The 27,725-nt window shown below is 37.8% G+C and overlaps 1 protein-coding gene across 2 annotated transcripts in view; it reads right to left on the reverse strand.

Annotated features, from left to right (window-relative positions):
* The window catches only part of TRAK2 (trafficking protein, kinesin binding 2), a 74,865-nt gene that overhangs the window by 19,722 nt on the left and 27,418 nt on the right, over nucleotides 1-27,725 (reverse strand). For both annotated transcript variants that reach the window (XM_010860969.1, XM_010860967.1), the window contains exons 2-5: nucleotides 26,397-26,684; nucleotides 20,180-20,374; nucleotides 10,156-10,232; nucleotides 8,544-8,660 (exon numbers count right to left, since the gene is read on the reverse strand). In XM_010860969.1, the coding sequence (XP_010859271.1) occupies nucleotides 8,544-8,660; nucleotides 10,156-10,232; nucleotides 20,180-20,374; nucleotides 26,397-26,487 (480 nt within the window). In that variant the 5' untranslated portion in view covers nucleotides 26,488-26,684. The remainder of the gene's footprint in view (nucleotides 1-8,543; nucleotides 8,661-10,155; nucleotides 10,233-20,179; nucleotides 20,375-26,396; nucleotides 26,685-27,725) is intronic.

Below are 27,725 nucleotides of genomic sequence, written 5' to 3' on the forward strand. Positions count from 1 at the left end.
GCTAAAAAGAGAGTCAAAAGCCTCATATATTTCCTGAGCTATAATTTCAGAGCACTAACTCAATGAATATAGTTTTTTCTATAGTAGGTGAAAAGAAAAGCCAATTTCCATATTCAATATAATAGGAATATAGGAGGAAATTTCACATAAGGTGACATATTCACAGTTCAAAACAAAACAGAAGAAACTTCAAAATATCAGAATAGAGCCTTATTTCAAATTCTCATTCTAAAGGTATTTTCCCCCCATAATTTCCATTTTATTTATTTATTTTATTATTAAAATATTGTATTGGTTTTGCCATACATTGACATGAATCCACTGCAGGGGTACATGTGTTCCCCATCCTGAACCCCCCTCCCATCCCATCCCTCTGGGTCATCACCGTGTACCAGCCCCGAGCATCCTGTATCATGCATCCAACCTGGACTGGTGATTCATTTCACATATGATAATATACATGTTTCAATGCCATCCTCCCAAATCATCCCACCCTCCACCTCTCCCACAGAGTCCAAAAGACTGTTCTATACATCTGTGTCTCTTTTGCTATCTTGCATACAGGGTTATCATTACCATCTTTCTAAATTCCATATATATGTATTAGTATACTGTATTGGTGTTTTTCTTTCTGGCTTACTTCACTCTGTATAACAGGCTCCGGTTTTATCACCTCATTAGAACTGATTCAAATGTATTCTTTTTAATGGCTGAGTAATACTCCATTGTGTATATGTACCACTGCTTTCTTATCCATTCATCTGCTGATGGACATCTAGGTTGCTTCCATGTCCTGGCTATTATAAACAGTGCTGCGATGAACATTGGGGTACACGTGTCTCTTTCCCTTCTGGTTTCCTCAGTGTGTATGCCCAGCAGTGGGATTGCTGGATCATAAGGCAGTTCTATTTCCAGTTTTTTAAGGAATCTCCACACTGTTCTCCATAGTGGCTGTACTAGTTTGCATTCCCACCAACAGTGTAAGAGGGTTCCCTTTTCTCCACACCCTCTCCAGCATTTATTGCTTATAGACTTTTGGATGGCAGCCATTCTGACTAGCGGGAAATGGTACCTCATTGTGGTTTTGATTTGCATTTCTCTGATAATGAGTGATGTTGAGCATCTTTCAAGTGTTTGTTAGCCATCTGTATGTCTTCTTTGGAGAAAGGTCTGTTTAGTTCTCCGGCCCATTTTTTGATTGGGTCATTTATTTTTCTGCAATTGAGCTGCAGGAGTTGCTTCTATATTTTTGAGATTAATTCTTTGTCAGTTGCGTCATTTGCTATTATTTTCTCCCATTCTGAAGGCTGTCTTTTCACCTTGCTTATAGTTTCCTTTGTTGTGCAGAAGCTTTTAATTTGAATTAGGTCCCATTTGTTTATTTCATGAAATTAAAAGACGCTTACTCCTTGGAAGGAAAGTTATGACCAACCTAGATAGCATATTCAAAAGCAGAGACATTACTTTGCCAACAAGGGTTCGTCTAGTCAAGGCAATGGTTTTCCTATGGTCATGTATGGATGTGAGAGTTGGACTGTGAAGAAGGCTGAGCACCAAAGAATTGATGCCTTTGAACTGTGGTGTTGGAGAAGACTCTTGAGAGTCCCTTGGACTGCAAGGAGATCCAACCAGTCCATTCTGAAGGAGATCAGCCCTGGGATTTCTTTGGAAGGAATGATGCTAAAGCGGAAACTCCAGTACTTTTGGCCACCTCATGCGAAGAGTTGACTCATTGGAAAAGACTCTGATGCTGGGAGGGATTGGGGGCAGGAGGAGAAGGGGACGACAGAGGATGAGATGGCTGGATGGCATCACTGACTCGATGGACGTGAGTCTGGGTGAACTCCCGGAGTTGGTGATGGACAGGGAGGCCTGGTGTGCTGCGATTCATGGGGTCACAAAGAGCCAGACACGACTGAGCGGCTGAACTGAACTGAACTGTTTATTTTTGCTTTTATTTCCAATATTCTGGGAGATGGGTCATAGAGGATCCTGCTGTGATGTATGTCAGAGAGTGTTTTGCCTATGTTCTCCTCTAGGAGTTTTATAGTTTCTGGTCTTACATTTAGATCTTTAATCCATTTTGAGTTTATTTTTGTGTATGGTGTTAGAAAGTGTTCTAGTTTCATCCTTTTACAAGTGGTTGACCAGTTTTCCCAGCACCACTTGTTAAAGAGATTGTCTTTTCTCCATTGTATATTCTTGCCTCCTTTGTGGAAGATAAGGTGTCCATAGGTGTGTGGATTTATCTCTGGGCTTTCTATTTTCTTGCATTGATCTATATTTCTGTCTTTGTGCCAGTACCATACTGTCTTGATGACTGTGGCTTTGTAGTAGAGCCTGAAGTCAGGCAGGTTGATTCCTCCAGTTCCATTCTTCTTTCTCAAGACTGCTTTGGCTATTTGAGGTTTTTTGTATTTCCATACAAATTGTGAAATTATCTGTTCTAGCTCTGTGAAAAATACCGTTGCTAGCTTGATAAGGATTGCACTGAATCTATAGATCACTTTGGGTAGTATACTCATTTACACTATATTGATTCTTCCAATCCATCAATATGGTATATTTCTCCATCTATTAGTGTCCTCTTTGATTTCTTTCACCAGTGTTTTATAGTTTTCTATATATAGGTCTTTTGTTTCTTTAGGTAGATATATTCCTAAGTATTTTATTCTTTTCATTGCAATGGTGAATGGAATTGTTTCCTTAATTTCTCTTTCTATTTTCTCATTATTAGTGTATAGGAATGCAAGGGATTTCTGTGTGTTGATTTTATATCCTGCAACTTTACTATATTCATTGATTAGCTCTAGTAATTTTCTGGTGGAGTCTTTAGGGTTTTCTATGTAGAGGATCATGTCATCTGCAAACACTGAGATTTTTACTTCTTTTCCAACTTGGATTCCTTTTATTTCTTTTTCTGCTCTGATTGCTGTGGTCAAAACTTCCAAAACTATGTTGAATAGTAGTGGTGAGAGAGGGCACTCTTGTCTTGTTCCTGACTTTAGGGGAAATGTTTTCAGTTTTTCACCACTGAGGATAATGTTTGCTGTGGGTTTATCATATATAGCTTTTATTATGTTGAAGTATGTTCCTTCTATTCCTGCTTTCTGGAGGGCTTTTTTTTTTTTTATCATAAATGGGTGTTGAATTTTGTCAAAGGCTTTCTCTGCAACTATTGAGATAATCATATGGCTTTTATTTTTCAATTTGTTAATGTGGTGTATTACGTTGATTGATTTGCAGATATTGAAGAATCCTTGCATCCCTGGGATAAAGCCCACTTGGTCATGATGTATGATCTTTTTAATGTGTTGTTGGATTCTGATTGCTAGAATTTTGTTAAGGATTTTTGCATCTATGTTCATCAGTGATATTGGCCTGTAGTTTTCTTTTTTTGTGGCATGTTTGTCAGGTTTTGGTATTAGGGTGATGGTGGCCTCATAGAATGAGTTTGGAAGTTTACCTTCCTCTGCAATTTTCTGGAAGAGCTTGATTAGAATAGGTGTTAGCTCTTCTCTAAATTTTTGGTAGAATTCAGCTGTGAAGCCGTCTGGTCCTGCGCTTTTGTTTGCTGGACGAGTTCTGATTACAGTTTCAATTTCCATGCTTGAGATGGGTCTGTTAAGATTTTCTTTCTTCCTGGTTCAGTTTTGGAAAGTTGTACTTTTCCAAGAATTTGTCCATTTCTTCCAAGTTGTCCATTTTATTGGCATATAATCGCTGATTGTAGTCTCTTATGATCCTTTGTATTTCTGTGTTGTCTGTTGTGATCTCTCCATTTTCATTTCTAATTTTATTGATTTGATTTTTCTCCCTGTGTTTCTTAATGAGTCTGGCTAATAGTTTGTCAATTTTATTTATCCTTTCAAAGAACCAGCTTTTGGCTTTGTTGACTTTTGCTATGGTCTCTTTTGTTTCTTTTGCATTTATTTCTGTCTTAATTTTAAAGATTTCTTTCTTTCTACTAAACCTAGGGTTCTTCATTTCTTCCTTTTCTAGTTGCTTTAGGTGTAGAGTTAGGTTATTCATTTGACTTTTTTCTTGTTTCTTGAGGTATGCCTGTATTGCTACGAACCTTCCCCTTAGCACTGCTTTTACAGTGTCCCACAGGTTTTGGGTTGTTGTGTTTTCATTTTCATTCATTTCTATGCATATTTTGATTTCTTTTTTGATTTCTACTGTGTTTTGTAGGTTATTCAGCAGCATGTTGTTCAGCCTCCATATGTTGGAATTTTTAATAGTTTTTCTCCTGTAGTTTAGATCTAATCTTACTGCATTGTGATCAGAAAAGATGCTTGGAATGATTTCAATTTTTTTGAATTTACCAAGGCTAAATTTATGGCCCAGAATGTGATCTATCCTGGATAAGGTTCCATGTGAGCTTGAGAAAAAGGTGAAATTCATTGTTTTGGGGTGAAATGCCTATAGATATCAATTAGGTCTAATTGGTCTATCGTCCTTTAAAGTTTGTGTTTCCTTGTTAATTTTCTGTTTAGTTGATCTATCCATAGGTGTGAGTGGGGTATTAAAGTCTCCCACTATTATTGTGTTATTGTTAACTTCCCCTTTCATACTTGTTAGCATTTGTCTTACATATTGCGCTGCTCCTATGTTGGGTGCATATAGATTTATAATTGCTGTATCTTCTTCTTGGATTGATCCTTTGATCATTATGTAGTGTCCTTCTTTGTCTCTTTTCACAGCCTTTGTTTTAAAGTCTATTTTATCTGATATGAATATTGCTACTCCTGCTTTCTTTTGGTCTCTATTTGCGTGGAATATCTTTTTCCAGCCCTTCACTTTCAGTCTGTATGTGTCCCTTGTTTCAAGGTGGGTCTTTTCTAGACAACATACATAGGGGTCTTGTTTTTGTATCCATTCAGCCAGTCTTTGTCTTTTGGTTGGGGCATTCAACCCATTTACATTTAAGGTAGTTATTGATAAGTATGATCCCATTGCCATTTACTTTATTGCTTTGGGTTTGACTTTATACACCCTTTCTGTGTTTCCTGTCTAAAGAAGATTCTTTAGAGTTGGTTTGGTGGTGCTGAATTCTTTGAGCTTTTGCTTGTCTGTAAAGCTTTTGATTTCTCCTTCATATTTGAATGAGATCCTTGCTGGGTACAGTAATCTGGGCTCTAGGTTATTTTCTTTCATCACTTTAAGTATGTCCTGCCATTCCCTCCTGGCCTGAAGAGTTTCTATTGAAAGATCAGCTGTTATCCTTACGGGAATCCCCTTGTGTGTTATTTGTTGTTTTTCCCTTGCTGCTTTTAATATTTGTTCTTTGTGTCTGATCTTTGTTAATTTGATTAATATGTGTCTTGGGGTGTTTTGCCTTGGGTTTATCCTGTTTTGGATTCTCTGGGTTTCTTGGACTTGGGCGATTATTTCCTTCCCCATTTTAGGGAAGTTTTCAACTACTATTTCCTCAAGTATTTTCTCATGGTCTTTTTTTTGTCTTCTTCTGGGACTCCTAAAATTCAAATGTTGGGGCATTTAACCTTGTCCCAGAGGTCTCAGAGATTGTCCTCATTTCTTTTAATTCGTTTTTCTTTTTTCCTTTCTGTTTCATTTATTTCTACCATTGTATCTTCTACCTCTGTTATTCTACTGTTGGTTCCCTCCAGAGTGTTTTTGAACTCATTTATTGCATTATTCATTATATATTGACTCTTTTTTATTTCTTCTAGGTCCTTGTTAAACCTTTCTTGCATCTTCTCAATCCTTGTCTCCAGGCTATTTAACTGTAACTCCATTTTGTTTTCAAGATTTTCGATCATTTTCACTATCATTATTCAAAATTCTTTATCAGGTAGATTCCCTCTCTCTTCCTTTTGTTTGGTTTGGTGGGCATTTAACCTATTCCTTTACCTGCTGGGTATTTCTCTGCCTCTTCATCTTATTTATATTGCTATGTTTGGGGTGGCCTTTCCGTGTTCTGGCAGTTTGTGGAGTTCTCTTTATTGTGGAGTTTCCTCCCTGTGGGTGGGGTTGGTTGGACGGGTGGCTTGTTAAGATTTCCTGGTTAGGAAAGCTTGTGTTGGTGTTCTGATGGGTGGAGCTGTATTTCTTCTCTCTGGAGTGCAATGAAGTGTCCAGTAATGAGTTATGAGATGTCAGTGGGTTTGGAGTGACTTTGGGCAGCCTGTATATTGAAGCTCAGGGCTATGTCACCGTGTTGCTGGAAAATTTGTGTGGTATGTCTTGCTCTGGAACTTGTTGGCCCGTGGGTGGTGCTTGGTTTCAGTGTAGGTGTGGAGGTGTTTGATGAGCTCCTATCAATTAATGTTCCCTGGAGTCAGGAGTTCTCTGGTGTTCTCAGGATTTGGACTTAAGCCTCCTGCTTCTGGTTTTCATTCTTATTCTTACAGCAGCCTCAAGGCTTCTCCATCTGTCACTTCCAAGGCGGTTCCCTCTGTTTTAGCTTCTTCTGTTTGCTGGTCTCTTCAGTGTCTAATTTCCGCCCTGACACAAGGGGGCGGTGGTGGACACTTTTTTAGGCTCCCTTGTTCAGTCGTGCTGTGGGGAGGGAGGAACACTGCAAACAAATAACACTGGCATGTGCTTGCAGTGTCTCAGCCACACTGGGTTTGCCCCCGCTCATGGCGTGTGTGCTTTCCCTGTCTACACTGCTTAGGCTCTAGGTTGCTCTGCCGGAAACTGTTGCGGCCAGCCCTGGGTTGTATGCACTTCCCAGGTCTAAGCCGCTCAGGTTCAGGTACTCGGGTACTCCTCAAATGCACAGACTAGGTTGGGCCTGCGTTTTGTGCCCTTCCCACGTCCGAGCAGCTCAGGTGACCAGGTGTTTGGCGAGCACGGTCGCTGTGACTTATCGCCTCCCCCGTCCCTCCCACTCGGCTTTCTGGGTGTACAACTGGTGCACCTTCTCAGGTGGATGTCAACCGTCCAGAATCCCAAGAAGTCTTGGTTAGCAATGAAGCCTGCTTACAGTTTGGTAAAGGGTGCCTCTCTGGGGCCGCGATTGCCCCCTTCCGGCTCTGGCTGCCCTCGCCTGCTTGTCTCTAGTGGGGGATGAGTCGGTCTGCAGCCAGCTAGCTCTGCTCAGTCTTTTGTTCTGGGAGTGGGCCTACTAGTGTCTTAGGTTAGGGCTTTTCGCGTAGCTCTAGTCAGTTCTTTGTTCTGTGAGCGGGCCTGGAGGTGTCTTAGGTTAGGGCTTTTCGCAGGGTACCTATCCCACAGTCTGGTTTGCTCTCAAGTTAGTTCCCTCAGATTGTCCTCAGGACATTCAGGCCTGGTCCTTACTCTAAGCAATGCAGCCCACACCTCCCTGCCCAGCCACCGCTTGCTAGTGGCCGATGTGGGCATCTGTGCTGCTTCTCTGCTGGGGGAGTTATCGTTGGGCACAGAATCTGTGGGTTTTAATTATTTATTTATTTTTCCTCCTGGTTATGTTGCCCTCTGAGGTTCCAAGGCTCGCCACAGACTCACCAGTGAGAGTGTTTCCTGGTGTTTGGAAACTTCTCTCTTTTTTAAGACTCCCTTCCCAGGATGGATCTCCGTCCCTAACCTCTTTTGTCTCTCTTTTTATCTTTTATATTTTTTCCTACCTCCTTTTGAAGACAATGGGCTGCTTTTTGGGGTGCCTGATGTCCTCTGACGGCATTCAGAAGTTGTTTTGTGGAGTTTACTCAGCGTTCAAATGTTCTTTTGATGAATTTGTGGGGCATAAAGTGGTCTCCCTGTCCTATTCCTCCATCATCTTAGGACCGCATCTAAGCTGTGTGACTCTATATGACTTACCAACTTTAATTCTAGGGAATTAGTACTTTAAACTCAAAGGCTTGACTGTTACTAAACACGATATCTTTATATAAAATATAAATGAAACTAGATAACAAGTTAAAAATTTTTTCCTTTTCTTGTTTGGGTTTTTGAAAAAAGATACTTTCTTTGAGTATCTATTACTTTGGGGTATATTTTAAAATACTAAGATAATACAAAAAGTCTACACAAAGGAATAAGAATAAAGTGTTAGAATTTGCAACCCAATGGTCTATACAGTCCATGGAATTCTCCAGGGCAGAATACTGGAGTTGGTAGCCTTTCCCTTCTAAAGGGGATCTTCTCAACGCAGGGATCGAACCCAGGTCTCTTGCATTGCAGGTGGATTCTTTACCATTGAGCCACAAAGGAAGCCCCCAAATACTGGAATAGGTAGCTTATCCCTTGTCCAGTGGGTCTTCCTGACCCAGGAATTGAACCAGGGTGTCCTGCATTGCAGCCAGATTCTTTACCACCTGAGCTATCAGGGAAGCCATTAGAATCTAAACAGGATGCCACAAGTACGGTAGGTACTCAATATAGACTTTATATTGACCAAGGTAGAGTCACATGAGTACTCCTCTGTGCATTAACATTTCATTTCTCTACTGGTTAGTTCAATGGATACCAACAGTTAACATGTGCTGGTATTATCTGTCTACCTATTGTCATCATTTCAGGGACACCAGGAAAATAAATTCTCCATTTCCCAAATCTAACTGTTTCATGCTGCAAATACTTGATCCAAGACATACTTGATCAAAGGCTTGTCCCAGTTGCTCCTCCAGGGTTTCATTCTGCTCAGACAATGCATGGTTCCTCTTTAAGAGAGCTTGTCCAATTCGAGCAGCTAGCTCCAGATCACGATCCCTCTGTTAAAACACCAAATACATGTCTTGAGTACAAACAAAATTAAGTAGTAGTTTAGAAATCCTGCAGTCATTAAAAGTAATGTCCTAGAAAGCATCAAGGCCCATTTTAATGCCCAGATATACAAACGAATACAGGGCCTGACACACAAATGGTGTTTAAAATATGTGGTCAAATGGATGACCACCGTAGTTATAAATGCAAGAGAGTATTTCCTTATATTAAGTGAGATTTATTGATCATCCTATTAGTTAGGATACAGCAACTCTATCTTTAAACTTATGATTTTGGAAACTTAGAAAACTAATATAGTCTTTAAAAATGAGGACAGGGCCTGACCCACAGTAAAAGCCCAATAAATATTTGTTGAATGCATTTGTCTTTGAGCATGGTAATGATACAGTAGGCATGTTGAAAACCAAGGCAAAGCTTGTATACATTCAGAGCCATAGGCTCAGAAGAAAGCACAATCAAGAACCCTATTGTCAACTGGTGTTAAGAACCATGACATGAAATAAAATAGGGGATATAACAAACTGGACATTTCAAGGCTATAGGGTTCTTCTTTGAGTATAGAGAAGAAGGGAGTCTGAAGAAATCAGTGGTAATGATGAAGGGAGGCCCAAGCCAAGAGTCACTGTATCTGGATAGATGGTAATAACTTAGCAAGGGCATAGGGATTCCCTCTACATGGTGGGGATGAGGATTGTATTCTGTAGGATGGAAAACTATCAATATAGTAAAACATCTAAGTGCCTTATGGTATATGGTTATGCTTACATTAATCACTGCAAATAAAATTAAGCTTCTTTTTGTTCCATAGTAACATGAAAAGTGGTAGATGGGTTATCTCTAAATTTTCAAGGCCCACTTATTTCATTTTCAATATAGGCTAAGTGGCATACACAAAATCATTCTGGGGAGCTGCCAGGGGTGATGGGGACATGTGAGGAGAAGGGTACTTCAAAGAGAAAGATAATTCCCATAAGATCAACTGAACTTGAAGCATAGGGAGAGCTCTCTAAGACCACCACTCAGAAGAGATACACTACATATACTAAAAATGTCATGGACAAAGTGAGCTCAGATAATAGCCTGAAAGAAAGTAGAAAAGGGAAGGTGCTCCAAACTGTTGGTGTTTATTTGCAAACAAGCTGCTTCTTGAATGGGAGCTCTGTTTCAGGGTAAGTGACAGCAAGGATTTATTTAAAAAAACATATTTTTTTAAAGATTGCTTTTCTAAGACAGTGAAGCCAGCCAGCATCATTATAACACAACAATAAAAAATTAAGCACTGTGCAACTTTATAAAAATGAACTTCAGGAGCCATTCTACTTTGGAATGCCAGTTGGTTTGAGTTGTTCTAGTTGTAACAACCTTATACAGAACAACCTAGGGCAAAGACATCATCATTCTTCATTGATATGCAAATTTAATAGCTTCTAAACGATCTTCAAGGTTTACTTTTTGTACTGGAGAAAAAGGACACATTCCTACCTCTGCCAGGAGATGTGTAACCATGTCGATGTCATTGTAAGTTTTGGTCATCTGCTCCACCCTGTCTGTGCCTAGAACTAAGATAGTTAAAACAACTGTTTATAGGATATAGAAATAACACAAAGTTTTAAATATTCATAAGAATTGAAAGATAACAACACAACAAACAACTCAGGCTTTCACAAAAAGTTATTTAGAATAAAAATACAGGTGAAAAAAGAAAAAGAAAGTAAATAGTTCACACGTTAGACAGTCAGGACAGACCAATTACTACAAACAAAATGTATATCATACAATGAATTAAGAAAGTATCAACTGGTCACAGGGTAGTCACCTCCTGACTATCTTCTCTTTCTGTGGTAAGACTGGAATTTTGTCTCACTCATGTTAGAAGATATAGGCCAGAGAATTAACTGAATTGTTTTATACCCTAGTCTAAAGTTATTGAGGGGTGAGTTTGTGAGGAGTTATTAAAAAAACTAAGATCATGGCATCTGGCCCCATCTCTTCAGCAAATAGATGGGGAAACAATGGAAACAGTGACAGACTTTATTTTCTTGGGCTCCAAAATCACTGCAGATGGTGATGGCAGCCATGGAATTAAAAGACACTTGCTCCTTGGAAGAAAAGCTATGACCAACATAGACAGAATATTTAAAAGCAGAGACATTACTTTGCTGACAAAGGTCCATCTAGTTAAAGTTATGGTTTTTCCAGTACTCATGTATGAATGTGCAAGTTGGACCATAAAGAAAGCTGAGTGCCGAAGAATTGAACTGTGGTGTTGGAGAAGACTCTTGAGAGTCCCTTGGACTGCAAGGAAATCAAACCAGTCAATCCTAAAGGAAATCAGTCCTGAATATTCATTGGAAGGACTGATGCTGAAGCTGAAACTCCAATACTTTGGCCACCTGATGTGAAGAACTGACTACTTGGAAAAGACCCTGATGCTGGGAAAGATTCAAGGCAGGAGGAGAAGGGGACAGAGGATGTGATGGTTGGATGGCATCACCGACTTGATGGACATGAGTTTGAGCAAGCTCCAGTAGTTGGTGATGGGCAGGGAAGCCTGGCATGCTGCTGTCCATGAGGTTGCAAAGTCGGACATGACTGAGTGACTGAACTGAATGTATAAAGGAAATTAATTAGAATTCTGTTGTGATTATTTTGAACATCTGTGATCAGCTATCAGGTGAGCTAATATCAATAAATAAGGAATAGGACTTGCAGGACTTTTTGTAGTTTTATTGTGAATCATAACCCTTTTTAGTTTTAAAATTCTTTTTCTTTATAATAAACTTCATCGTAGGTAGGCCCTTGCTATAAAATGAATTGTATATTATTATATTCCTTGTATTACTCAAATCCATTATTTCTGACACTCCAAATTCAAGAATTGCACTTGACTAATTTAGCTCCAAAGAAAAGAACAGATAGGACCCTAATGATTGTACAAGCACAATAAGCAATACCTTTTTAAAGCCAATGATGCATAATAAGAGAGGGAACTTTTGACTTTGAAGAGCATTAATGAAACAGACTTGGGTTTGATTTAGACTGATTTTATAATTTGTTTGCCGTGAAATGTGAAAAAGCAGAGATTTGAAGCAGACAAGCTGAATTCATGTATTTGAGTGAACTTGAACAAGTCACTTATCCCTTCTGAGATTCAGATTCATATTTATAATATGGAGGTGACAGCATCTCACAAGGCCATTAGGAGGTTCAAATATGATAATTTACTAAGTACTATTTAATAAACTGCTGCTGCTGCTGCTAAGTCACGTCAGTCATGTCCGACTGTGTGACCCCACAGACGGCAGCCCACCAGGCTCCTCTGTCCCTGAGATTCTCCAGGCAAGAACATTGGAGTGGGTTGCCATTTCCTTCTCCAATGCATGAAAGTGAAAAGTGAAAGGGAAGTCACTCAGTCGTGTCTGACTCTTCGCGACCCCAGGGACTGCAGCCCACCAGGCTCCTCCGTCCATGGGATTTTCCAGGCAAGAGTACTGGAGTGGGGTGCCATCGCCTTCTCCGAATAAACTGCTAAGTATCATATAACTAGTCATAGCTATACTCTTTAAACACAACTGGTATGTATGAAACAGCCTCAATTTAAAATTCTCTGTAAACAATGCACTGACTTGGCAGCAGAAACTATGAGTTAAGTTATCTTTAGTTCCTTGGACCCATCTTAACACTTAAGATTGCTCAAAAGACACCAGTAGACAGGTTTTACTTTAATCTGAGCCTTTAATTTTTCTTCCCAGCTTCACTGCTCAAAATGAAAATAGCCATTACCCAGAGCAAATTATTAATGATAGTCTTAGTTCTAGTTAAAAGTAAAACAAAGTGCTGGATTGTCAGTATTAAGAGATTGCTGGAAAAATTTTAAACTGAAAACTAACAACAACAGCAACAAAAACAAAAAAAACTAGAAACATTTTTATTACAAAAGAATTTTTATTTACAAGTAGATAAAATGGCTCTGTACTTTAACCACACAGGGATAAAAGAAATAGGCTTTTGGGCCTAAGGAATTTTCACAGTTTAACTTGGTAGCATAACTCAGGAACAAAGATTAAAAATTAAGGCAGATACATACAGTGTGTGGTCTTTTCTACTTCCGGTCTCAATAATGGGGGGGTGGGGAATTCAAGTCAATATAACTACACTCTAAACTACAAAAAACTAGCCAATGTTTGAAAAGACAAATGTAACACAGTGCAGTGAGTCTCAACTCCAGATTCTAACTGAGTTCATTTGGAGGGACCCCAGGGCACAGTAGTAAGGAAAACACGCCAGATGTTACAATGTGAAGCTAGGGATGAGAACCACTGAGCCAGGATTAACACTCAAAGTAAGAACCAGGAATCCTGGAAACTCAGTTAAAGACAGTTTTTATACAACTAATTTAAAAACTGCAAGATATGGCTTATATTATATGACTGACAAGAGTTGAAGATGAAGTGGAAATTTTAATTTGAAGTAAAACCTGTAAATTAAGAATGTAATAACATTGTGAGATACAAGTCACACATGATAAAAGGGGACTTGAAAATGAAGGACCCAGGAATTATAGAAATGTCTGGAATAAAATACGTTTTAGTGAGGAGAAACTAAAATATATTTCCTATAAATGCTAACCATCTGTCATAGTCTGATAATTTCAAGCTGAACCTTAAGAAGATATCTCCTTTAATGATCTAATTTTCTTATATGAGGAAACCTGACTGAGAGGAATTATGTGACATGTCTAAGATGTCAAAGCAAACTATTAGTGGCAAAGCCAAGATATAATAAGGAGGTGATAGCAGCTTCCACCTCACAAAGTCCTAAGAAAAAGCTTGGGGCTGCTCATTCTCAATGATGGGCTCTTTACACCATGTTGCTTTTTCTACCATAGTACCACCAAGATCAAAAGGCTCTTATCTGATGAAACATTAGAGTACTTATCTGTGAATACAAGTTATAAAACAACATAGGTCCTGATTTTGTTTTTAAGCTGTGAGTATATCTATACATCAGAGAAGGCAATGGCACCCCACTCCAGTACTCTTGCCTGGAAAATCCCATGGACGGAGGAGCCTGGTGGGCTGCAGTCCATGGCGTTGCTAAGAGTCACACACGACTGAGTGACTTCACTTTCACTTTTCACTTTCATGTATTGGAGAAGGAAATGGCAACCCACTCCAGTGTTCTTGCCTGGAGAATCCCAGGGACGGGGGAGCCTGGTGGGCTGCTGTCTATGGGGTTGCACAGAGTCGGACACGACTGAAGTGACTTAGCAGCATATCTATACATATCTATACACAAGAGAGGTTGAAAGAACATACATCAAAATGTTAATAGTGATGATCTCTGAGTATGGATTATAGTTGATTTGTTGTTTTCTTGTCAGCTTTTTGCTAATTTTCAATGAAGAACAAATGTTATCTTTGCAATAAAAAAATAGCAGCTCTTCAGTTCAGTTCAGTCACTCAGTCGTGTCTGACTCTTTGTGACCCCATGAACCGCAGCACGCCAGGCCTCCCTGTCCATCACCAACTGTTGGAGTCTACCCAAACCCATGTCCATTGAGTCAGTGATACCATCCAACCATCTCATCTTCTGTCGTCCCCTTCTTCTCCTGCCCTCAATCTTTCCCAGCATCAGGGTCTTTTCAAATGAGTCAGCTCTTCACGTCAGGTGGCCTAAGTATTGGAGTTTCAGCTTCAACATCAGTCCTTCCAATGAACACCCAGGACTGATCTGCTTTAGGATGGACTGGTTGGATCTCCTTGCAGTCCAAGGGACTCTAAAACACCACAGTTCAAAAGTATCAATTCTTCGGTGCTCAGCTTTCTTTATAGTCCAACTCTCACAACCATACATGACTACTGGAAAAACCATAGCCTTGACTAGACAGACCTTTATGGACAAAGTAATGTCTCTGCTTTTTAATATTCTGTCTAGGTTGTTCATAACTTTCCTTCCACGGAGTAAGTGTCTTTTAATTTCACGGCTGCAATCATCATCTGCAGTGAAATTAGAGCCCCCAAAAATAAACTCAGCCACTGTTTCTGACAGAATGTGGTCCACTGGAGAAGGGAATGGCAAACCACTTCAGTATTCTTGCCTTGAGAACCCCATGGACAGTATGAAAAGGCAAAAAGATAGGACACTGAAAGATGAACTCCCCAGGTCGGTAGGTGCCCAATATGCTACTGGAGATCAGTGGAGAAATAACTCCAGAAAGAATGAAGGGATGGAGCCAAAGCAAAAACACCACCCAGTTGTGGATGGGACTGGTGATAGAAGCAAGGTCTGATGCTGTTAAGAGCAATATTGTATAGGAACCCAGAATGTTAGGTCCATGAATCAAGGCAAATTGGAAGTGGTCAAACAGGAGATGGCAAGAGTGAACATCGACATTCTAGGAATCAGCAAACTAAAGTGGACTGGAGTGGGTGAATTTAACTCAGATGACTATTATATCTACTACTATGGGCAGGAATCCCTTAGAAGAAATGGAGTAGCCATCATAGTCAACAAAAGAGTATGAAATGAAGTACTTGGATGCAATCTCAAAAGCGACAGAATGAGCTCTGTTCGTTTCCAAGGCAAACCATTCAATATGACAGTAATCCAAGTCTATGCCCCAACCAGTAACGCTGAAGAAGCTCAATGGTTCTATGAAGACCTACGAGATCTTCTAGAACTAACATCCCAAAAAGATGTCCTTTTCATTACAGGGGACTGGAATGCCAAAATAGGAAGTCAAGAAACACCTGGAGTAACAGGCAAATTTGGCTTTGGGGTACAGAATGAAGCAGGGCAAAGGCTAATAGAATTCTTCCAAGAGAACGCACTGGTCATAGCAAACACCCTCTTTCAACAACTCAAGGAAGACTCTACACATGGACATCACCAGATGGTCAACACCGAAATCAGCAGCTCTTCTTAAAAGGCTCCAAAAGGGAAAAATGAATTTTCAAATGGTTAAGTATTTATTATGACAAAAAAGTTAGATAATGCAACCAGAATTCTCCAGTTTGTTTAGTCTGTAGACCACCAAGCCCAATGGCTGGGCTACCTCAACTGCACAGAGTTGCTCAACTGATAAAGGAACACAAAGGATTCTTCTCTGCAGCCTAATCAGTTCTGTCTTCTTTTTGTTAACACAATACTCCTGATAAAGATAGGCTGCTTGGAATGATTCCAAAAGCACTCAGGGCAAGGCTCTTAAGTGTTCTCTTGGCATTTAGGCATGGTGATTAAACATTTTCAAAGCAATAGACTAATTCCTCACTTTAATTCTGTAACCATGAATGCAGGGCCAAACAGACTGACTTTATTATAATTAATCCTATCAAATTCTACTTTCCCTTCAGTTCTCAGAGGTTAAAATAAAAATGCAAAATGGTACAGAAATTACCAATGCTCTGTGCTTGTTCCAGTCTAAGAAAGAATTATTCATCAGAGAGATGATAAACATTTTTATAGAACACCTTTGGTTTATGAAGGTTGTTAATTAATGTCCAGTGTTCCTGAAAAAACATGGGGGAGATGGGTTTTTTGTCACTAATTCTTTTTTTTCACTAATTCTTACTTTATAACACATAGTTTTACACCAACTCCACCCAATCATTTTCAGGACAGGAAATGCCAATGTTGACCCATTTTGATATCCCTGTTATTTACATGAGATGGTGCCTGAATAGTTCTCTCAAATGTCCTGTTTCAAGGTCTAGAGTTTTTACTGCAATTATTTAATTTTTAAAAGATTTATGATCTTTCATCACTCTCCAATTCTTCCACATGAAAAAAAAAAAAACAAAAAAAACAAAATGAAACACAAACAGTTCCTGCATGACAGAGTAAAAGCTGAAATAGCTCCTGGTAACTACAGACAGGTTTTGAGGTTTTAACTCCAGAGAAGTGTTTTTTGCTACTATAATACAGAGAACATTTCTGCAATACAAAAAACTGCCTTCAAAAGAACTGAGGTGGAACAAAAAGGAGGCTGATCATATGTTCCATCTAGGACAGCCTTTCTCAATGGGGTTCCAGGAGAGAATTAAGCCCCATAGATAATGATTTGAGAAACAATTTTCTCACTAATAATACCTAGATAGGACATGATGTATAAGTGATAAGGTAACTCATTCTACAATAGATGTCTTAGGGCAAATGACTTAATTCTTCCATGGAACTGGTCAAAAGGAATTATAAATCCGCTCACCTCTATGACTAGACTTATGATTATTGCTTCCTGAGAATTACCTGTTATATTTCCTTCCTGCAGGTAAAGGTTAATGAATTTCAAGGGCAGAGGAAAAGTATAACTACCAACCAGAAGTAATAATCTCTAAAACTGTACTTCTCTGCAAAATTCTGTACCCTCCTTCGTTTCTCAACTTCTCCATTTAACGTCACTATGAAGTGGCCAGTTTTGGTGACAATGCTTCAGATCACTGGTTCTCAAATCTGTGTGCATCAGCACCAGCAGGAGGACTTATTTAATTTAAACAGACTAGGCCCCACCCCCAGAGTTTCTGAATTAGTAGATCTGGGATGGGGACACAGGATCTGTGTTTTTAACAAGTACCAAGTGACATTTATGCCTTAAATATACTTATATAACCACCCCCCCCCTTTCCTTATGCATTAGGAAGTGGTAAGGTGATCTTTTATTCCCAAATAAAAAATACCCTGAAAAGCAGATCAGGTTTCTACTTTGAGCCTTCACATGAACAAATGGTACTTTCTGTCATGGTGTGATCTGATTGCACTGCTTGTCCTACATGTCACTGTGGGCCTCTCCTAATAAAATTAGAAAACCCTGCAAGCGAAACCTTCTTTGAGTATCTTAAACTGTGTGTGTATGGCAGGGACTGTATGTGTGTCCATCACTTCAATCATGTCCGACTGTTTGTTACCCCATGGACTGTAGCCCACCGGGCTTCTCTGTCCATGGGTTCTTCAGGCACGAATACTGGAGTGAGTTGCCATGTCCTCCTCCAGGGGATCTTTCCAACCAAGGGATCCAACATGCATCTCCTGTGTCTCCTGCATCGCACGTGGATTCTTTACCACTTAGCCACCAGGGAAGCCCACGGCAGGGACTAGGAGGGAATTATTTTTCTGGACCCATCCATTGTTTACTTTTAAAACACATGAAAGCAAACTCTTTCTGGTTTGGAAGGGGCTTCAGAGAACAACCAGGATCCTTTTATTCATGTGAGACAGGTTCCTATCACAAAACTTTCCCATTTCCTTCCAAATTTCATTATTTTCTTATGGTGCTTTGAACTTCTTTGTGTGAACTAAGAAAGAAAGTGCCTCTGCTTGGCACCTCTTTTTATTAGTTGTCATAATTCATTTTAATGAGCACGTGTCTATTGCCATGTGAGGGAACTAGGGACATGAAGGGGCTGAAACAGAACCAGGGAGCTGAACCCTAGGATCACTTGCCAGTGTCTATAGTAAATATTCAAAACCAAAAAATCTTGACATCTCAGGGGGACAGAAAACAGTGGAAAAAGGTGAGAGAATGGTTTGTATCATGCTTTTTGAGACCTTGGTCAATTTGCTAAATAAAGTAAATCATTTATCTTTTACATTCATAAGATAGGAATTCATAATGAAGTCTATTTATATTTGTGTGAACTGTTAACCCAAAGAATTGATAACTTTAAAATAACAGTGAAATTAAAGTACAATATAGAGAAAAAGTAGGCTTCCCAGGTGGTTCAGTGATTAAAAAGAATCTGCCTGCCAATGCAGGAGATGCAGGAAACACAGGTTCAATTCCTGGGTTGGGAAGATACCCTAAAGGAGAAAATGGCAACCTACTCTGGAAAATCCCATGGACAGAGAAGCCTGGTGGGCTACAGTCCATGGGATTGCAGGGAGTTGGGTATGACTTAGCAACTAAGCATGCAGTTACACAGAAAAAGTATTAGTGAACCAATGATAATCCTAATTATTTGCTTCATGATCTTAGTAAATCATATGTAGTTTAATTTTCAAATTGTTGACATGAAAATAGTACCATTAGATGAAAGGAATAGGACAGTTTTCCAGATCCTGGAAGTATGGATCTTGTAACATCCTATTAATCTCTAGTTTTAATTACACTCTTGTTTACCTTTAAACCAAGTATTTTAGAATCTGTTTACCTTTTATTTTCTAGTCTTTTTATGTAAAATTCATCCTAACAGCAACTCCATTAAATCATAACCTAAAACATCTTTCTAGCTAGTCTCCCCTCCAGTGATGTATAGAACAAAGAACATGTAAACTAAGGGCACTTTCTGTACGATTTTATGAAAACAATGACAAACTAAATTTATCCCGATGAAAGTTCACTTTGAAATTTTCTCACAAATCTAAAAACTCATGGCACAAAAGAAAATGGAATCTAAAAATGTTCCTTTTAAGAAGTATTTTCCAGAAATCTCAAGTAAGTAATTTCTCAAACTAGAAAGTTAAGAAAACCTTAAGAGACCTAATATTCAGCTACTTAAAAGAATAAACTGTACAGAAACAGTTTTATTTGAGTTCCTAATTCAAGTGTAAACAAAGTTTAAAATTCTTTTTTCTGAGCAGTAAGTTACCTGGTTGTAGAAAAGTACCATTAAAAGTTAATGATTACTATGAAAATGAGGATTTCACAACATTCTCCAGCTAGAATCTTTAAAAACATAGAAGCACTCACTAGGCAAATATCTAGGAGCTGATGCAATCTCATATCTAATTCAAATGAAAATAGTTTTATAAATATATCAATATTGAACTCAGAGACTCACTATGTATTCTAATAGCTATTATGCATACAACATCTTTATAGTGAATGCATTAAAAAAAGGTAAGCTCGGCCTGAAGGCAGATTTTTGGAATAAGGTCAAAAACAACAACAACAAAAAATCTCTATATTTTAAAGTTTAAAGAGTGTTCTATTTAATTTTGTCAATTTTTAAGAGTGTGGGATAAAACAAATCCATGTTTAGGACATATCTGACTTAGTTTCTCACTGAAATATTCTCTCTGAATCCTTACATAAATAATGAAGATGACTATATAGTGTGCATGTATTTCTCCTTGGCATTATTAAAACTACTTATGTATCCAGGAACTATGTTTCTTAATGACTTGACAAGTTCCTGTGACTATGTCAGTTTAACAGACTAAATATTAAATTATTAAGATAACAAATATAAAGGGATATTAAAATTTGAAACACGTTCACTACTTTTTTTAAAAAAAGTTTCCCTTTCTACTCAGTCTGAGGAAAGTATGAAGGAAAAGAGGAGAGAAATGGAAACCTCTGGGTATGCTCGCAACCCTGGACACTCAGAGTCTTAAAAATGATAAACTTTCTGCGTTCAGACACAACACAATTAGAGTCATCTCTTCATGTTGTTAAAGCAGTTTGAATTAAAGTAGGTACAAACTAAACAACATTTAGGATTGTCAAATACTGTAAAAGTCAACAAGACACTCATGATCTTTAGTTCAATGGATAAATTCAAATACTCACTCATATAACGGAAAGTCTCTTCAGCAAGTACTGGAGAGAGGGTGTCAGATGCATGTTGCTGCTGGTGTGGAGATTGAGTCCAATCTTGGTTTTCATAAAGAAATAGAGAGTCCACTCTGAGCTTATACTGGGGTAGTTGTTCTTCTAGCAGGCTCACAAGCTCAACTTCAGGGACATCTTCATTGGAGCAGACATCTGAGGAGAAGATTCCATGTAAATGAATCCAATATATTCCAGTTTACTAGGCTACAGAGAAAAATCAGTGAAATTAGTTCTGTGAAACTAAGACAATCAAGAAACATTAGTCAAGATCATGTCGCCAATGATTTTTATTGCTGTATCCTGGAATTCCAGTTGGTCTTTCTCTAGGTTTCTTTACTATAAGAACTTCCACAGTAAAAATAATACCATGACTTTTAATTATATTCTATATTGCTTAGGGAATATAACTATGGCTTTAGGTTTAAAATTTATTTCCTCCTTATCAATCTATTTAGTGCCGCTTAAAAGACATGTGGTCTCAAATAACTCATAACATTTGAGGGAAAAAAGGCAACAAGACAACCAGCAGAAAATAGTGAGTTCAAAAGGAATAAAATGATACGTTCTTCAATAATAGAATTTGACCTCTGTGGAAGGATTCTTCAAAATATGGAAAAGTTACATTTTACTATATTCTCCCAGAAGCTATATATAAAAAAATTAATATTTACTGGTTAAATGTTAAACAGTAATGTTAACATTCCAGCACAGTGTCCAACATTGGTACTAGAATAAGTACTTAATCACTTTTACTTTAAAGATGTGATACATTTAAAGTCTTGAATATCTTTTACATCACTACTCTCACCTGCACATCTCTAACTGTCCCTGCATATGCTTCTCTGAACACACTTGGGCTTCTCTATCTTTATGTGTTTGCTCCTGGCTTCTTATTCCAAATGCTGCTCATCATTTAACACCTTCCTAATTTAGCAGTTTACAAAAAAAAGTTACCCTTTTTAATATGCTTAAAATACTAGGGCTTAAAATACAGAAAATACAGGATGTCATCTCAACCCTCTCATTTTTTAAAGACATCGGGTATTTCCTTTGTGGGTGGCACAGAGAAACATGTTCTAACTCTGGCAAAGAACAACAAAATTTATTTTTAGAAAATGTACCTTAAAAAAGTAAATTTCAACTACTTGACTTTAATTCAAAAATGAGGAGGCTGACATTAATCAAATATGAAGAGGCTGACCATATTAGAAAATCCTATCCATATAGAAAGACAAGCAGTGGCTTCATAGCCAAAACATGAGGTACACAATCACAGATATGAGGTACATTTAAAACCTTAAATGTGTGTCTGAAGAAGCTCCTTTCAACGCTTAGCAGATCGTTAAATAAGAACTCCAAAAATACATCCAAATAACATTACTATGAATTCTAGGTGACTATTCACATTTTTTTCCTGCCATGAATATATGACATACATATTATTATTATTAATATATGTGCAGGAAGAGAAGTTGACTATGAATACATGCAGAGCTAAAAACAAACTCTTAAATACTCAAGGGTATAATGCAAGTGATGAACAAAATTAATATTCATTAAAATAACTACTATTCCATATACATTTTAATAAGCATTAATGAAATTCTGTGAAAATTCAAGACTACCAGTTGCCTACTTCCAAAATGAGTATACAGTCATGGTTTAATAGATTTGAATAATATCCTTCAGACTAGCACCTCCTATTTGCTTCTGCATTTCTGATAATGTACTATTTAGTGATTTCCTAATTGTCCAATCCTAAAATTTTTATCCTCCAAATGTTCTTTTCTTGTGTTCACGTCTTTCTAGCCACACTGCCTCATTTAGATTCAAGGTCTCCTCTTGTTTTTCGGCCTCGAAGTGATCTGTTCTCATTACATTCATATTTTCCTCCACATCTTCATATCTTTCTTATGTTACTCTCCTATGCAAAGCTAAGAAAGGCTTGAATTTCATCTAGACAGAGTGTAAAAACCTAATGAACAGTGTTGTTGTTCAGTCGCTCAATCATGTCCAGCTCTTTGCGACCCCATGGAGCAGCATGCCAGGCTTCCCTGTCCTTCACCATCTCCCAGAGTTTGCTCAAATTCATGTCCTTTGAGTCGATGATGCCATCCAACCATCTCATCCTCTGTCGTCCCCTTCTCCTCTCACCTTCAGTCTTTTTAAGCATCAGGGTCTTTTCCAATGAGTCAGCTCTTCACATCAGGTGGCCAAAGTATTGGCGCTTCAGCATCAGTCTTCCAATGAATATTCAGGAATGATTTTCTTTAGGATGGACTGGTTTGATCTCCTTGCAGTCCAAGGAACTCTCCAGAGTCTTCTCCAACACCACAGTCCAAAAGCATCAATTCTTTGGTGCTCAGCCTTCTTTATGGTCCAACTCTCACATCCATTCATGACTAGTGGAAAAACCATAGCTTTGACTAGATGGACCTTTGTCAGCAAGGTAATGTCTCTGCTTTTTTAATATGCTGCCTATGTTTGCTATAGCTTTTCTTCCAAGGAGCAAGCATCTTTTAATTTCATGGCTGCAGTTACTGTCCACAGTGATTCTGGAGCCCAAGAAAATGAAAAGTTGAGACAATCAAAAGATCCTAGAAGGGTTGTGCCTGCTAGTAGTAGAATTAAATTAATGCTAGAATAAAGTATAATGGAATATGGTCTTGTGATCTACAAACTCAGATAGCAAAGATTAAAAAAAAGACCCAAAAGAACTGATCTTATCAGCAAATAATTTAAGGACCTGCCAAAATAACAGTTTTCCAAATAAGACAACGAAATTCAAACATCAATGTAACATTGAAAATATTTGATAACAAGTTACTAGAAATGCAAAGAATAAGCAATTTGTAACCCATTACCAGTTGGAAAATAAATCAACAGAAACAAGCCCAGTAATGACAAAAATGATAAAATTAGTAAAGAGAAATTTTTAAAAAGCCATTATAAATATGCTCAAAGATTTAAGAGGAAAACTTAAATTTGATGAAAAGAGAAACAAAAGTATACTTCTAAAATTCAAATAGAACTAGAGTAAAAGAAAGTGAAGTCACTCAGTCGTGTCCGACTCTTTGCGACCCCATGGACTGTAGCCTACCAGGTTCCTCTGTCCATGGGATTTTCCAGGCAAGAATACTGGAGTGGGTTGCCATTTCTTTCTCCAAGAGATCTTCCCAACCCAGAGACTGAACCCAGGTCTCCTGCATTGTAGGCATACGCTTTACCGTCTGAGCCACCAGGGAAGTCCCCCAGAACTAGAGTACAATATTGAAATTAAAAATTCACTGGATAGCATTAACATATTAGACACTCTCCAGAAGAAAAGAAAAGTAGACTTGAAGGCACAGCAATGGTTAACTATCTCAAATGAAAAAAGACTAGGGAGAAAATCCAGAGCACTATTGACTTATGTAGACAAAGTTAATAAAACTAAGTTAAGCAAAGTTGCAGAATACAAAGTCAATATATAAATTTCATTTCTACATACTAGTAATAACACCTGGAAAATAAAATTGAATAAGCAATGTTATTTATTGTAGCAGGAAAAAAAAAAGTAGGATTAAATTTAACAAAGTATGTGGAAGACCTGTGTAACAAAAATTGCAAGTACTATTTAGAGAAATTAAAGAAGACCTAAATAAATGGAGGGATATATCACGTTCATGGATTAGATGACTTAACAGTCTTAAGATGTCAATTTTCTATCAAGTATGTATCATGCCATTCAAAATTCCATCACTCTTTTTTGGCTGAAACTGACACACTGGTTTTAAATTTTATATAGAAATGTGAGAGGTCAAGAACGGCCAAAATAAGTTTTTAAAAAGAAGAGCAAAGTTGGAGAATGTATACTACCTGATTTCAAGATTTACTATAGATTTCTGTACAGGACCAATCCAAATTAATGCTTTTAAAATCCAGATTGTACAAACACTGTGTTGTCTTTTCATTTGTTAATAACTTCTTAAATTCCAAAAAATAACAATTAGCATTGGATCATTCGTATAAAAGTTTAAGTAAAAAGAAAGAAAAGAAACAAATTAAAAATAGTAATAAAATGATTTACTATAGAGTTATAGTAATCAAAACATTGTAGTATTTATGTAAAGATAGACTTGGGGATTAAAGAAACAGAATGGAGAGTTCAGAAACAGACCCACACATATAAAAATCAAATGATTTTTCAATGAAGTTACCAAAGTAATTCAACAGCATAAAAGACAATGTTTTCAACAAACGGTGCAGGAACAATTAAACATTTAACTGGGGGAAAAAATCTGGACCCTAACTTGATTATATATTCAAAATTAATTATAAAATGGACAGTTGACCTTAACGTAAAAGCAAAAACTGTAAAACTCTTAAAGGTAAAACTGAAGAGATATCTTTGTGATTCTGAACTATGCAAAGATTTCTTAGAAATGACACAAAAAATATGAACTATAACAGCAAAACTTGATAAACTGGGCTCCACCAAAATTTTAAACTTTTGCTCTTCAAAGGACACCATTAAGTAGATGAAAAGGCAAATCACAGTCTGGAAGAAAATATTTGTACCCCTTTACCTAACAAAGAATTTACATAGAATATATAAAGAACATTTATAATTCAATAGTAGGACAAATATAAAAGTGAGCAAATGATTTAAATAGAAAACTCCAAGTACCTAGAAATAGCCGATAAGCACAAGAAGAGACTGAAAATCATTAGTCTTCAGGGAAAAAGAAACTGAAACCACATAGAGATACCAGACACACCTACTAGAATGGTTAAAATAAAAACACTGATGCTACCAAGTGTTATGTTGTGAAGAGGTCAGGAAACTATGGCCCAGAAGCCAACTCTAGCCTATTGCCTCTGCTTGGCTTTATAAATTAAGTTTTATTGAAACAACTATATATGTTCTTTTATGTATCATCTATGACATCTTTACTGCTATAACAGCAGCGTTTAGTAGTTGTAACTTGGCAATAAAAACAAATGAACTGCTGACACACACCATAATGTTGATAAATCTCAAAAGCACTTTGCTGCATAAAAAATCCAGACACAAAAGACAGATTAATTTATATGACCTTCCAGAACGAGCAAATTTTTTCTGTTATCATAGTAACAAAAAGCACATTGACTGGAGTTAGCAGTTGAGGGGTGGAGAGATCTGGGTATGAGGGAACTTTGGGGGGATAATAAAAATATCTTACAACTTGATTGTACTGGTGGTTACATGAGTGTACATATTTGTCAAAACCAAACTCTACACTTAAAATGGGTGCATCTTAATATACATATCTCAGTACTGGTGAATAAAAACAGAGAAAAAACCCTACAGATTTAGATGCGTTTCAGAATTTTATGGAGTTTTAGAAAAGTAGTCCTGTGCATTTACTGTATGTTATATACCTCCAACTAGTTTTGTAGCAGTATTCCATATTTAAACACAATAATACATTTTTCAGCAAACAAACATTCAAACAAAGTGGGATAAATCTAGAAATAACTGGACAGGTCAGGTTTTATGGACCAATGAGTTTTAGAACCAAAGTGTAGAAAAAAAGTTGGGTATACAGAGTTTTTAAAATTTAGTCTTGCAGATGAGGACTTACAGGGTTGTACCTGTTTTGCAAACTTATATGTCCTGAGAGCTTTATGTGCCAGATACTGATGTTAAGTGACTGCAGGGCATAGATAGCAACTCTGTCTTTTCGGAGATAGGAAGATGAGAATAGGAAGATAAGATAAGGGAGATGAGTATGACGCAGTTTCTACTGGTCAGGGCTCACAGATATAGGGAGTCAGACATAGACAAGGAACAACATCCAAGGCAGATTTTGATAATGCAGTAAGAGGGGTCCCCAACCTCTGGGATCTAATGTCTAAAGATCTGAGGAGGAGCTGATGTAATATTAATAGAAATAAAGTGCACAATAAATTTAACATGCTTGAATCATCCTGAAACCAGCCCCTACCCCTGCCCCAATCCGTGGAAAAACTGTCTTCCATGAAACCAGTTGTGGTTGGGGACCACTGTGATAGGAGACCTGAGGAAGGAGAGATTAATTCAGTGGTCTCTGAGAAGACAAGGCTGGAGAGAGAGGCTGAGTTTCATCATGGCGGGTCTTAAATGCATTTTGTCCTGTAGGCAAGAGCACTTCATTTATTAAACTGGACTCACCAGTGATGCTCTCTGAGTCTCTGTGATTGATATTCATGAGGTTTTCTTCACCCATTGGTGCTGTAAAAGTGGCATCCTGGGATTGACTCATGCAAGATCCTTTTTTGTTTTGGTTGAGAAGGATAGCTTTGGTTTGAATCAGAGTAAAGGAAATCCATCAAGCCATTGAATAAAGAAAGGTTCTGGTCAAAGGGATATTTGCTTTTAAATAGATTTTTGTTTGATGAGTCAAATGACATCTGGAGCAGAGTCCTCTCATGTGATTATCACACCTTGGATGGTCATGACCTAAAACAAAGAACACATCAAGTGACTTTAGAATTCAGCATGCTTGTTAATAACAGCAATTCAATTACCTGGAATATATGTCATTAAGAATGTTTTCCTAATGATACACACACCACGTGGATAAATCTCAAAATAATTATGCTGGATGAAAGACGCCAGACAAAAAAGGTACATAATTTATGATTCCATTTATATAAAATCAAAAAAATGTAAACCTACCTACAGTGACAGAAAGCAGATCACTGGTTGCCTGGGGCTAGGTAGGGATTACCAAGGGACAGGAGAAAAGTTTAGAGGATGATAAATATGTTCATTATTTTGATGGTGATGGTTTCACAAGTATATACATGTCAAAACTTATCAAATTGTATATTTGAAATATGTGCAATCTAATGTAAATTATAGGGGCTCCCAGGTAGTGCCAGTGGTAAAGAATCTGCCTGCCAATGCAGGAGACACCAGAGACACAGGTTCAGTCCCTGGGTTGGGAAGATCCCCTGGAGGAGGAAATGGCAACCCACTCCAGTATTCTTGCCTGGAGAATCCCATGGACAGAGGAGCCTGGTGGGCTACAGTCCACGGGGTCACAAAGAGTCAGACGTGACTGAGCACGCATACACATAGAATGTAAATATAATTCATTAAAGCTGTTTAAAAAATGTAATCTACTGTTTAAAGTAAAATAATAATAATATACAGTGGGGTCTATAACATATATAGAAGTAAAATGTATTAAAACAATAGCACAAAGGCCAGGAAGAGAAAAATGGAAATTTACTATAGCAAGGTGTTTATACCATACAGGAAATAGTAAACTACTACTCAAAGTTGAACTAAAAAAATGTATATATAAACTCTAAAGCAAACAATAACTTAAGAATTACAGATAATAAATCAAAAAAGAAGAGGAAATGGAATAATATTAAGCAGAGTTTCTCAACCTTGGTGCTACTGCTATTTAGGGCTGGATAATACTTCGCTGTGTGCATTGTAGGATGTTTAGCAGCATGATAGAAGAATCCTCTTCCCAGACCTGCTTCC

This window comes from Bison bison, unplaced genomic scaffold (assembly GCF_000754665.1).
Source record: "Bison bison bison isolate TAMUID 2011002044 unplaced genomic scaffold, Bison_UMD1.0 scf7180017864471, whole genome shotgun sequence".
Taxonomy (NCBI): Eukaryota; Metazoa; Chordata; class Mammalia; order Artiodactyla; family Bovidae; genus Bison; species Bison bison.